The following is a 14,490-nucleotide window of genomic DNA, read 5'->3' on the forward strand; positions in this document are numbered from 1 at the left end:
AATTCGTGATTGTCAAGCAGTTATTTGTCTCGCCGTGTAAAACCGTGTCGTTGAACTTCCATACAAATGTGGGAACTGGGTACGAGGCAAAGGAGCAGTTTATCATCACAGTGTGACCCATAAGGGCCTGTTTGTCTCCCTTTATTGCCACATTATCTGGACCATCTGACAGGAGAACAAAAAAAAGATTGAAATAATTGCAAGATTGTACTTTTCTTCACAATGGTCAGAGTTGGATATGTATTCATAGCAACACACCTAACCACATGATGTTTTAATAGCCAATTCTCTTTAGTGTAAACATATAAAATGTGACCCTGACTCAAGAATCAGCAACAATATACATCCAACAATTATAAGAGACATGTATCCTGTATCAGAAATCACAGCATCAATACACTTACAGTTGACCGTCAGGGTGTATTTGTTGCTGTCGCTGTTGATTTTATTCGTCAGCTGGCATTTGTACTCTCCAGCGTCCTCCTTCTGCACAGTCAGGATGGTGACAGAGCTGTTGTCCGTGGAGAAGATGATGCGCTCGCTTTTATCCAGAGCTTTGCCGTTCTTTTGCCACTGCACGCTGTCTGCTTTCCCTGTGCTGGATGTGCACGTCAGGTTCACTGTGCCGTTCCCAGCGATGAGAGGCACCATAGGGGCACTGATACTTGTCCCGGAAATAGCTTCTGTTAAACGAAAGGTTTGAGTACATTTCAGGAATTTCATCTGAACTTCTTATACTGTTGTGATACACTACATTGCCAAAAGTTTTGGGACGTCTGCCTTTACATGCACATGAATGTAATATGGAGTTGTCCTGCCCTTTGCAGCTATAACAGCTTCAACTCTTCTGGGAAGGATTTCCACAAGGTTTAGGAGTGTGTTTTTTTAGGAATTTTTGACCTTTCCCCCTGAAGTGCATTTGTGAGGTCAGGCACTGATGTTGGATGAGAAGGCCTGGCTCACAGTCTCTGCTCTAATTCATCCCAAAGGTGTTCTATGGGGTTGAGGACAGGACTTGGGCCAGTCAAGTTCCTGATAAATGCTACAGTAAAAATTATGTCATTTTCAGTAGCTGCTTTATGTTTCTTATAGAATGGATCTAGAGGATCTGGATTTCTGTATCACTGGGATCAGGGTGAGAGAATTAATCCCAGATGTGATTCCAGTTAATTGCAGGGTACATTCACAAACACACAGTTTGCTTCGCCCCATGTTTAATGAAACCCAGAATTCCCAGTCGTTAAAGCCCACCTTTACTGTAACCTGAGATTGATCCCTGGGGCTGTGAGGCAGTAACACTATCTGCTGTTCCCTTATCCCACCAGAGTGTTGAAGATATTTGCATTTAGACTTTTATAAAGGGCCCCAGAATTATTTAAAACCCTAGAGGATTAGGGTTCAAGCCCCAGCACTGCCAAACTGCCATCAATGGGCACCTGAGAAAGGTTCTTAACTCTGCTCAAGGGGGCAATGTATCATGGCTGACCCTACGCTCTGACCCCATCTTCCAAAAGAAGTTGGGAAATATTTATGCTGTAATGTATATGTGACAATAATAAAGTCTTCTTCTTATTATTCCTTCTTAATACCTTGGTTCTTATATTATTACACTATAATAAATATACCTATGGAAACAAATCTGCAGAACATTATATATTTTATATATTTTAAAACTGTGCAATATGATAATATTATTATAATATTGATTTTGGAATTTGAATTTAAATTATTATTTCCTTATTAAAGATCTGACTTATAGCATCTTTAGATATTTACATGTATTCCACAAGGCAATATAATAACAATTTACATTTATCCTTTTCAAAGGTTTACACCCACTTGGCTCTTAATGTAATGTGTTGCCTTCTTAGGAATCAGTGAATTGTTGCACAAGTTGTGTTAAGTTGTGTCACTTTTAAACTGGTTCATTTGTCTAAATTCAGTTATTATTGTGTCGAGTGGGGTCTATGTAAACATCTCTATGAAAAACAGCTTATTCATGGGAGTACTTAAAAAAGTGCAATTTCTATGAGCCCCATTCTTTCGTTTGATTATTAGCATTTCTGCAAGGCATACGTAAGCTTAGGACCCCAACTGTACTTCAAAATACAAGACCTTTTGCAAAAAAATTCCCTAATGCTGTCTCACCATTCTACACTCCTTCAGCTTAGACAATATTCTACACGTAAAATGTATGTCTAAATATATATACACTGCTCAAATAATTTAAGGAAACACTTAGATTAGATCTCAGTGAATTAAATATTCATGTTGAAAATCTTTGTCCAATGGAAACCAAAATTGTCAACGCACCGAGGTCTGGATTCCAATTAACACCAAAACTCTAAGTATAAATTTGTACTCGCAGACTAATCTAACTTGCATACATTTTATCAAGGCAGCTCATAATATAGGTCAGTAGTGTGTATGACCCCCACATGCCTGTGTTCACTCCTGAATTATGTACTGGGGATGTCCTCCCAGCCCACCTGGATCAGGGCATCAGCTAACTCCTGGATAGTTTGTGGTGCTACTTCGTCTGTGGAAACTTTGTATGCTTCAATACATAACTTCCTAGAGGGTTTCATGGGATTCGGGTCTGAATGTAAGGGCCAGTCAACAGCATTAATGCCTTGTCATTCTGATTCTGCGTACACTCTCTGGCCACATGAGGCCGGGCATGGTCATACATCAGGAGGATCTCAGGGCTCACTGCACCATGGGTCTGAAGATTTCATCCCAGCACCTAAGAGTTCTGTTGGCTAGCATGTAGAGGTCTTTCAAGGATTTCCTACTCAGACCATCTTTGTCCCACTGTTAAACTGGTCATAATGGATGGTGTTGCAGCCAGCATAATGTTGCCCATGGCAGACTTTTTCATGTCTGTCACATGTGCTCATCGTGAACCTGGTCTTATCCATGAAGAGAGTGAGATGCCACTGGTGAACCTGCCAATTCTGGTGTTCTCTGCCAAATGCTAATTAAGCTCCACAGTGCTGGGCTGTGAGCAGAGGTCCCACTAGAGGTTTTCAGTCCTCATGACATTATGGTCAGTAGCCTGCTGGAGGTCATTTTGTATGGCTTTAGCAGTGTTCCTCCTCACACAAAGGAGCAGATTCTACAGCTCTCCTCATGTATTGGTCCGTCCCCTGGTATCTCCTAAAACTGTGCTGGAAGACACAACAAACCTCCTTGGGAGGAGCTGGACTACCTGTGCAACCTGATTGGGTTGCAGGTTTCTGCCTCATATGCTACAAGTAGTGACACGGACCCTAACAAAACACAAAACTAAAGACAAATCAGTCAGGAAGGAGCAATTGTCTGTGGCACCACCTGTCTTGCTGTTGTTCTCTCCCCAGTGCATATGTTGTTCACCAAAGCAGGTGATTCACAATCACTTATAACACTTAAGTGTTCCCCTAATTCCTTCTTTCTTAAGCAGTTTTCATAATCCATTGCTCTTCTGTCCTTTTACTTTGGTTCAGATAGTCATTAAACTGAAACGCATCACGGTCAGTTGGAGCAAACAACCACACCGACTGAGCAGCATTCCCTGCATGCCTTTTCCCTGCTGCTTGAATAATATTACATACACAAAACTTCCTCTTCACCTGTCTCTGTTGCTCATTTACTGAACTGGATGCTGATTAAACTTCTTACAATTCATTTTTTGTTTTTAATGTAATAAAGTTTATAGACAATTTACACTCTGTTTCTGTAGCTTTTAGACATCATGTATTTTAAAATATGGGGCAAATAGAAACCATAGCAATGACGCATACAGGAAAGCTACCTAGCATTGTTCAGAGCAAACAACCTCGGAAACTTGGTATGCAGTGTACACACACACACACACACACACACACACACACACACGTTTCCACGTTGATTCAGCTACAGAGAACTGCATTACTTTGAGAACAAAAGTCCACACCAGTGAAACTGGACAATAAATCTAATATCCAATAAAGTTTCTAGATCTCGAAATTTTTCTTTGGTTGCTATCTCTATCCTCATTGTGTTACCAATAAAGGATTATCTTATCTTAATTTCTTATACCAAATAAATTCATTGCTATTTGTTCATTCTTTTCAATGGCATGTAGTCACCAAACCCAGGCAGACAGAGTTGTGGTTTAGGTCTACTTCCTGAGACAAGTTTCTCAGCGATGCCCACTTCTCTGCTTTAGGAAACTGTACAGAGAATGATGTAGGTCAACTTTTGAGTCAGAAGTGACATATGCTTGGTTAGTATTTGGTAGCATTGTCTTTAAATAGTTTTCTTTCTAAAATCCTCAAATGCACTGCCTCAAATCGACCGTCTCTCTCTGTATCTCACAGAAACACCTCCAAAACCATCATGCTGACTTCTTAGCAGTGTATGACACAGTTAACCACAAAACTGTCGTCATCATTCTCCTGAATTTTGTAGCTGTAGCATATTATCTTAATTAAGGCTATGAAACTGAGCTCAGGTACTTCTTTTTTTTTGCCTTCATTAAACTATAATGGGAAAAGTTTTGCAACGTCTGCCTTTACATGTACATGAACGTAATATGGAGTTGTCCCGCCCTTTGTAACTATAACAGCTTCAACTCTTCTGGGAAGGCTTTCCACAAGGTTTAGGAGTGTGTTTATGGGAATTTTTGACCAATCCTATAGAAGTGCATTTGTGAGGTCAGGCACTGATGTTGAACGAGAAGGACTGGCTCACAGTCTCCGCTCTAATTCATCCCAAAGATATTCTATCGGGTTGAGGCCAGTCAAGTTCCTCCACACCGAACTTGCTCATCAATGTCTTTATGGACCTTGACTTGTGCACCGGTGTGCAGTCATGCTGGAACAGGAAGGGGTCATCCCCAAACTGTTCCTACAAAGCATGGAAATGTCCAAAATGTCTTGGTATGCTGAAGCATTAAGAGTTCCTTTCACTGAAACTAAGGGGCTGAGTCCAACCCCTGAAAAACAACACTTGAATTTAATGATTTGGAGGGGTGTCCCAAAACCTTTGGCAATATAGTGTATCTTTAGATGACTATAGAACTTTTTCCTGTTGTAAATTCTATAGACTGGACATTTAGAGAATCTGTGTTTATATGTTCACCCGGATTCACCACACATCTCAAAAACAAAGACATAAAGTCCAAGGAACTCTCTTTAGATCCTCTATAATGCATAAAATCATTTTTATAGTACACAGGAGCACAATATTGTAAAATAGAAGAAGGTTGGAATCACCAAGACTTTTGCTATATCTGGCCATTCTCAGCAACTGAGTTAGAAGAGCCTCGGTCAGGGAGGTGACCAAGAAGCAAAAGCACATTCTGAGAGAATAAGACACTCTACCAGTCCTCGACAGACCTGCCAGGGGGACACAATCTCAAAAATCCTACAACAATCAGGCCTCATGGTAGTTCCTGGGAGCATGAGGAAAAAGATAACTGAATAAAATAACTGTTGGAAACCAGGTTAATTAGCTGTTCCCTACAGTGAAGCACAGAGGTGTCAGCATCATACTATACTGAGGCAGGGATTGAGGAGAGGTCAGACTTGAGCAAACTTTCAATGCTATGAAGAAAACCAGCTCCAGAATGCACCAGACTGATGGTTCACCTTTCAGCATGACCCTAACCTACAGCCAAGGCGTCAGGACAAGCCTCTGAAGATAGACCTGAAGATAGCAGATCACAGATTCTCTCCATCTACTCTGTCTGAGCTATAAAAAAGTGCAACCTTCTCAACTGTATTCTTTTTATATTGATATGTATAGCTACTGTTAAAGGTTTATTTGCCTTTTCCAAATGGATATGTTCACATTTCATACTTCAGTAACACAGTTGATATTCATTGTCATATTTGCAGCAATTTAGATTTTGTCAAGCAATACCAACACCACCAATAGCTAACAGTCACCAGGTTAGCACAGGGGTCTCCACGATAAAACAATATCCTTGAACTGTGTTAACAAATTTAACACCAATCTATACAATCAGAATGACTTGTTCAAGAGGAGTCCACTATTTATTTATTTTTTTATTTCATATGTACTTTGAAGGACTCACCTAGGACAGACAATTTAACGACCTCTGAAGTGATGTAGCGCAGGGTTTTGCTATTGTGGGCCATGCAGCTGTAGTTTCCAGTCTGATCTTCTGCCAGGGTTGAAAAAAATACTGTAGCATTCTTCTGAGGAAGTTCAGCTCCATTAAAAAGCCATACAAATTCAGCAGCAGGGCTGGACTTAGCTGAGCATGACAACGTCAGGTTGGATCCCTTCTTCAGGAAAGCAGCAGAAGGCTCTTGTTTTATAGTGACAGGATCAGGGCCATCTAAAGAGTCAGGGAAAGGCAAAGAAAAAAAGAGCTAGATTAATAAAACCTGCTTTGTCACCACAAGAAAACCATCGACAGTTTGTTTGCGAACATCTGAGCATGATTGTAATGTTTAAACTGATCCAAGAAAGAAATCACACCAGTTTCAGAAACAAATACTCAAACCAGATGGACTGCACCAACAAAAAAATCACTGAGAGTGATTACCTGTTGGATATATATGATGATTCTATATAAATCATACATACATTCATTTGTTCTTAAGAAAAGGTCTGGTAAGATAAAAAAAAAAAGAAAGAACATTTGTACTGTAGCCTAACACACATCTCCAGACCGAGCATGCTCAGTAAGGGTTTGTCTAGTACACAGTGACAGAGCTGCATTTGCAGTGATGCAGAAAACAGTTTACAGAAACAGAGCTGCAGTAACCTTTTTTTCCTGATAAAGATAACGTGCATGTCTATCCTCACTAATCAGTCACGTGCAGGTCACTGATAAACATCAGTCTGAGGTTAAACAGCATGGAAAATGGCATCACAATGTATAGATATAAACATCTTAGTTTGATAAACTTCATCATGTAGGTGATGACAGAAGTTTGCGTACAGGAGGGTGTGCAGGTCAGGAAATTATTGGAGAGCCCGTTGTTCAATGTTTGTTTCAAATTTGAACGGATTACAGCAAGTAATCCCATCGCAGTCCTATCGCAATGTACAGAGGACTGTGTGTACCAGGTACACTATATTGTCATGGAGTTGACCTGCCTTTTTGCAGCTATAACAACTTCATCTGTCAGAGGTCAGGACTCTGTGCAGACCAGTCAAGTTCCTCCACACCAAAATTACACATCCATGTCTTTATGGACCTTGCTTTGTGCACTGGTGTGCAGTCATGTTGGAACAGGAAGGGGTCATCCCCAAACTGTTCCCACAAAGCATGAAATTGTCCAAAATGTCATTAAGAGTTCCTTTCATTGGAACTAAGGGGCCGAGCCCAACCCCTGAAAAACAACACCATGATTTGGAGGGGTGTCCCAAAACTTTTGCCAATATAGTATATGTTAGATAATCCAACCACATGTCCTCAGGGATTTCCACCTCTGTAAGTGTGTTTAAATTTGCCATGTGCCATGTATTTCGCTGTTAAATCAAAGCAGCAACCAGCTGACACGGCTTACACACATCCCACCGCACCAGGTACATTTCTTTTGTTGTGCATTATTGACACACTTCCATGTACCTGAATTGTTCCATGACCTCATGTATCCCTCTACAGGCTTTGTTCTATTGCCACAATGTTCACAGTGCTGTGTGCACTGCTGTCAGTTATGAAAGGCTGGGATCAGAGCATTGTTCAAATCAAAAGCTCAGAGCTAAATAAGCTAACACGACTGCTTTACTGTAGCCAGTGGTGTAATGCTTAAAAATAGATCAACTGTGTGGTTCCGATTTCATTGTCTGACCATTTCTGCTTGTCTATACGTTAGGGCATGTGCTATAGCAAAACAAAAACTCAAGGTAACTGTAAAGGAAATGCTAAGAGAAGCTTGTTGCTGAAACTCTACAAGGCATTTCACACTACAATATGCGGCACCATTTATTTTGTATCAACAGGTCAGCAAACACTCTGTGTGCACTCTGCAGTCCTAATCAGCATGCTTTGTGGACTTACAGTTGACGGTGAGGTTGAAAGCGGCGCTAGTTGAAGATTCCAGTTGGTTCTTGGCTGTGCAGGAGATTGGACCTAGTAGATCTGTACGATAAACTTCTTTAATGATGAGCTGGCTGCCGTTCTGGACTATATGCTGCCCGTCCACCACCAAGGAAGCGGAGTTGTTTAGCCAAGCGTACGAGAGTGAAGAGCCTTTTGCGGCACAGTTGAGGATTACAGTGCTGTTGATTTCCACTGCTTCACTGAGGGTGGAGGTGACACTCACATCTGCTACAGGTTCTGTAGGAGATACAGGAGATGAGTCAAGCATTTATAACAATACATACGGTGCAACCACAGATAATGAACCTCTTTTCTTAGTCATTTTGACATTTTTTTCACCAAATATGTCTGGTCAGCCTCACTAACACACTTGAGCACATGAATGACCACACCCATCTGAGCTGTTACATTTCTAAAGCATACCAAAACAAAAAAAGTAAATAGGTTTAAACTTTTAACACTTTAACGTCCTATGCCTTATAGGTTATAAACATGCTATAAAGCTTAATAACATATGCATTACTTGTTCTATAAATGATGTTAAAGTATAAACTTAGCTATATATCTATATCTGTATCTATCTATCTATCTATCTATCTATCTATCTATCTATCTATCTATCTATCTATCTATCTATCTATCTATCTATCTAATATAAAATATACCAGAATAAACCTGCACGAGCCAATCTAAGTAAATATGCATCTCTTTAACAGAAAATGAACACAAATAGATTTAACGCACCCAGAACCTCGAGCCTAGTCTGACCCACGACCTGGTCCAGGTTGTTTTGGACCACATTCAGAGTGTAAGTCCCGCTATCAGAGGGAATGAGCGAGCGAATCTCCAGCGTGTACGTGTCCCTGTAATAGGTCACGCGCCCCTGGTACGGATCGTGCACCTTCTCGCTCTGCGCCGTGGCCGTGCAAATGGGAACAGTGGAGCCACTTTTGGAGATGAAATTCCAGTTCACCATCTGGACATCAGTCACAGAAACCGTTGCGGTCAAATTCAAGCTTCTACCCCTCACACCGCTCAACTCTGCTGGCATCACAATCTGACCACCAGAACAGAGACCTGAGGGTTGAAGAGATGTTAGAAATGTCCAGAAAATAACCTACACCTAATTTTTTTTTTTAAATTAATGTAAAGCAGACAGCAAATATGTATTTAGGCTCCGTTTATAAGTGAACACAAATACTACCATTATTTATTTTTTTTAAAGATATATTTATATAGACTAACGATTTAAACATTTTATTTCATTTATTTGGAACATTTCTGGACTTACCACTCTCTGCTAGAAATAACAAAATCAAGCAGGACTTGTACAAATCCATTGTAACCCGTCTGTCTCTCTCTCAAGTCACAACCAGGAACCAGGTTCGGTCATGATCTGTCAGTTTGATGAGTGTAAGAAGACACACCCTAGACGCACACCTAGGTTCAATCCCGAATATCCTACAGACGTGCACTGAGTAGTACAGACCTTAATGGAATCAATGCTGCTAGGACGCCAAATCGGTGTGTGTGCGCGCGCGCTGTACGTGTCTGTGTGTGTGTGTGTGTGTGAGAGAGAGAGATCCTACAGCTGTTTACGCTACACACACATAATAAATAGCATGTTTAAAGGAACTAGATATTCGAGCCATTACGGTAATGTAAGAAAAAAATGTCTCAGAACCCACCTGAACTTTTATCCCATCACACCCTACCTGAGTGAATTAAGACATGAGAGAGTTCTCTTCAAGGATACACGGTACACACCTGGTTTAGAGAAAGAAAATAAAAGCAACACTAATTATAATGCATGTTAATAAAAAAAAAATATGTTAAAGGAAAACCAACATGTCATGCAATGAGTCAATACACCTTTTCATACAGCACGTGCCAAATCACATTATAACCTTTACTTAATGTAAGAAGGAGTTCCTCACAACATCTTCCCTATATATGTTTCTGCACACAGCATGCATACAATTAAGAAACATACATTCTTAGAACATTTGGAAACCTAAAGGAGTCTTTCGATGGCTCTCTGGTGGAACCCTGCAAAGTTTCCTTATCAGAAAAGTTGAAGTTAAAACTCTTTTTGAAAGCCAAGAACCTTTAACTATCTAGATTACCCTTAAAAGAACAGCTTATGAGAGTGTACATGTAAATAAATGTAGACTGTGCTACTTATATCTTATATCTTTAGAGCTGGACAATTAGTCAAAGTAAACCTATGGTATTTAAACCAGTCAGTGTTATAAGACAGCGCCCCCTCTTGGTGATTTCATAAATTCGACACACTTTCACTCTGCGTTTGTTTCTTTGATTGTTTGAATGCATATTATATATGATCATCTAGTTTGTGTATAGGAAATTGACCAAACCAAAGCACAAGATTCATCATAAATTTCTGATTTATTTGGATGTGTTTTAAAAAATATTAATTCTGTTCAGCATACACAGACAAATCTTACAATTTTTTTCTACAAATGTCCACTATAGAGAGTTGGGTAAAATGGAATGTAGTAAATGTAAACTTGTACACTGGTTACTTTCACCTTCACCACCATTGCCCAGTTTGCTGAAGAAACTGTTGAGCTCGAATGACGATGAGACGGCCTACCTAGAGACCTGGAAATATGGTGCCAATTCTCCTGAACGTCAGTCAAACCAAGGCATGAACACTAAGCAGGAGAGGAACTACTGACCACTTAGAATCAATAAGACCCAAGGGGAGAGAGTGCACAATTTCTGATATCTAGGTAACACCCAGGACCTGTCACACTTGAACAGTGGTGGTTTAAGTGGGTAAGATGCTGGGTTGTTGCATGGAAGACTGGGTTTAAAGCCCCAACACTGCCACTGTTGAGTCCTTAACCCTCAATGCTCCAGAAGTGCTTGACCGCAGCTTGACCTTGCCCTCTGACTCCAGCACTGGGATATGTGAAGGAAAGAATTAAGCTGTAATGTAATAATATGTGGTGGTAATAAAAGCTTCTTATTCTTCTTCAACACTGTTGTGAAGAAGGTCCATCTCTTCAAACTACCTCTCAGGACCATCCTGACTGGACACATCAAAGCCTGGTTTAAGAACAGCACCACAGGAGAGCTCTCCAGAGGGTGGTGCGATCAGCTTAACGTTCCATCCACACTGAGCTCTCTGAACTGCAAGCGATGCTGGACCAGGGTCAGGTAGATAGTGATGGACCTCAGCTATCCAAACAATGGTCAGGAAAGCATTTCCGCTCTTTAAAGGCAAGATAGACAGAATGAGGAGGAGTGTCTTTCTGCAGAGCCTCAACCAGGAGAACCCCTGGACCTTTTCTGGACTTATAACAACCACTGACTCTTGACATTTCAAAAACTTATCATTATTTTTTTTTATGTATCAGGTTATATGTCATTAAACATCTTGTTGTTTTATTTGTCTGTTTGTTGCATCTCAATAATAGTTAAAATGATCTTATTCCTTGGCTTGAGCCAAATTTAACTGGAATCCGCAAATTAATTTCCACCATGATGGATTTCTTAATCTACATAATACACAAAACCAACTTTTATAAGCTAGTCCTAGGACTTTTGGCCTGTTTTAACAACATTAGTGTCAAATTACTCTCCATAATTATTGAGGTTTATTAAAAACATGGCCACATACCAGTCTATTACTGTGAGGTGGATCCTAACTCATGATCACATGGGTGTATTGATTGGCACAAGACTTTGGTGTGGCCATCATTCTGAGATAACTGCTTCTCAGGAACCGTCCAGTCGAGCTATAGCTTAGTATCCTGGATCTCTGTGCTAATCTGTAAGTGCATTTTTAATGGGTTCATCTCACAAAACTTTAATAGTAGTTCCATGTAAGGCTCTCACTATTAAGACAACAGGTTATCATACACATACACCTATCAGCCATAACATTATGACCACCTGTTCCCAATGAGACTCATGATCATTTGCTTAATATACAAATCCTTTGTATTTGTCCTATAAATCTGAAACTCAGTGTTGAGATTTGTAAACAAAATGGCTGCCATTCAAACAGCTACAAACAGTGATATCAAGCTTTTGCCACCAAACTTGGTGGTTATTTTGGGAAATCCTACTGGTGCTCAGCCAAATGCTGTTATAAAACATTTTATACATATACAGTATTAATTAATAAAACATACAATGTGCAATATTATATTATAAGTCGACTTCCCAGAACACACACACACACACAAACACACACACGAAGTATGTGCGCAGCTTACCTTATTTCCACCTCTATTTTCCAGAAAATAACACAGGTTGTCCTGTTTGCTGATGTCTGAGGTCATGCCCCACATTTTGTTACCAATAGGGGGCGCTATAACACAGTGTATAACACAGTGTATGTCCTCTAGGGTTTATACAGATCTGATAAAACATTTAATTACAACAAATGTAAAAAGAAAAAAAAACCTTGACATGATGTATTCCGACTTTAGGATTTAGGCTATATATCTCCAAAAGTACTTGGACACCTGGCTAATCAGGTGTCAACCAGGTGTCCACTAATTATTTCCAGACCTCCAGGGCCATATTCTGAATTCTTCAGATTACATTTTAAACCTAGTTGTTTCTTTAGACAAAGCATTAATTATAGGAGACTTTAACATTTGTTTTGATAAGTCAGAAGATCCTCTGAGAACAGCAGTGACCATCTTAGATTCAGAAGGTGTTATTCAGAAACCACTGATAATGGAGGTCACACTATTGATCTTATTCTAACATTCGGATTAAATATAGAAAATATAATCACACTTCCCCAGTCAGAAGCTACACTATATTGCCAAAGGTTTTGGGACACCCCTCTAAATCATTCATTTCAGGTGTTGTTTTTCAGGGGTTGGGCTTGGCCCCTTAGTTCCAGTGAAAGGAACTCTTAATGCTTCAAGACATTTAAGACAATGTCATGCTCTTTGTGGGAACAGTTTGGGGATGACCCCTTTCTGTTCCAACATGACTGCACACCAGTGACCAAAGCAAGGTCCATAAAGACATGGATGAGTGAGTTTGGTGTGGAGGAACTTGACTGGCCTGCACAGAGTCCTGACCTCAACCCAATAGAACACCTTTGGGATGAATTAGAGCGGAGACTGTGAGCCAGACCTTCTCGTCCAACATCAGTGCCTGACCTCACAAATGCACGTCTAGAGGAACGGTCAAAAATTCCCATAAACACACTCCTAAACCATGTGGAAAGCCTTCCCAGAAGAGGTGAAGCTGTTATAACTGCAAACTCCATATTACATTCATGTGCAGGTAAAGGCAGACATCCCAAAATGTTCTGCAATATAATGTATCTCAGACCACTATCTAGTTTTGTTTAAAATCCCAGAAGTCACCTGGTTAAATTTATCAGTAATCTCACAGAATTATCATCATGATTGACAGAACTTGATCAGATGACTGATTAGTTACAGTCAGTGTTTCGCTAAACCCTAGATCCTGTAGTGCCACTTAAAAGGAAAATAATTAAACGCTCTGGTACAGTCACACATGCACATTAAAACAGATCACTAGGAAATTAGAACGTATATGGCATCAAAATAAGTTGGTAGTATTTCAAGTAGCATGGAAGGAAAGCCTTCAGAGCGACAAAAAGATGTATTAGTGCTGCTAGATCAGCATATGTCTCTGCCCTAATAAAAGATAGTAAAAATATTCTTAATTTTTTAATTTAATACTGTAGCAAATTAAACAACCACCATCAATATGCAGCAGCAATTATTTTAATGGCAAAACTGAGATAAAAATCTGAAGAATGTCTGGAATATCTGGCAAAAATATTTATTATTATTATTAAATAATTAATTTAAAACCAGAAAATTTGATAGCGAATCCTGTAGTCAATGATATTACTATATCAGATCAGTGTTTAGAATGTTTTAACTTCCCTTAAATACCTACAGATTTCTTTTCTAAATTAGCAGTTATAAAATTGCTGATTAAAAAACCTGACCTCAACCACTGTCAGCTGTCCAAGGCCAATATTAAACCTTCCCTTTGTCTCCAAGGAGGTTATGCTCATACCTACATGTCCCAGGTGAGACAGCCCTCATGCCTGTTTCACCTTCTGGCTTTCCTTTATTTATGCTTTCATTGCTTAGTCTTAGTGGAGTTCCTGCCTGCACTTTACACACATTGTCCAAGGTCTTCAGTCACAAGCATTACAAATATTCCCTCTCTTCCCTTCCCTCATTCTGTTGAGCTACAAATGCTAGTCCTGAGCTCCCAGAGTTCCTGAAAGGTTCTGCTCTCCGCACCTGCCTGATCCATCCCGATTCCCTACTTCTGTTTGGACAAAGTTCTCACTGCTGCTGAGGATGGCTCCACACGGACTACCGAGAGATATATGGGACTGCTGTGGTATGGCACCAGCTTTGATCTGCTGATGATCATACTCAAAAGATCCTCACTTAACC

At 40.0% G+C, this 14,490-nt stretch overlaps 1 protein-coding gene across 1 annotated transcript in view; it reads right to left on the minus strand.

Annotated features, from left to right (window-relative positions):
• si:ch211-264f5.6 (carcinoembryonic antigen-related cell adhesion molecule 5) overlaps positions 1 to 9,590 on the minus strand; it is a 14,256-nt gene extending 4,666 nt beyond the window's left edge. Inside the window, exons 1-6 of the mRNA XM_058404777.1 lie at positions 9,336 to 9,590; positions 8,789 to 9,121; positions 8,003 to 8,281; positions 6,062 to 6,328; positions 405 to 683; positions 1 to 165 (exon numbers count right to left, since the gene is read on the minus strand). The exon at positions 1 to 165 is cut by the window's left edge and continues 93 nt beyond it. Of these exons, the coding sequence (XP_058260760.1) occupies positions 1 to 165; positions 405 to 683; positions 6,062 to 6,328; positions 8,003 to 8,281; positions 8,789 to 9,121; positions 9,336 to 9,384 (1,372 nt within the window). The 5' untranslated portion in view covers positions 9,385 to 9,590. The remainder of the gene's footprint in view (positions 166 to 404; positions 684 to 6,061; positions 6,329 to 8,002; positions 8,282 to 8,788; positions 9,122 to 9,335) is intronic.
• Between the last annotated feature and the right edge of the window lie 4,900 nt (positions 9,591 to 14,490).

The sequence above is a fragment of the Hemibagrus wyckioides genome, linkage group LG12 (genome assembly GCF_019097595.1).
Source record: "Hemibagrus wyckioides isolate EC202008001 linkage group LG12, SWU_Hwy_1.0, whole genome shotgun sequence".
Lineage (NCBI taxonomy): Eukaryota > Metazoa > Chordata > Actinopteri > Siluriformes > Bagridae > Hemibagrus > Hemibagrus wyckioides.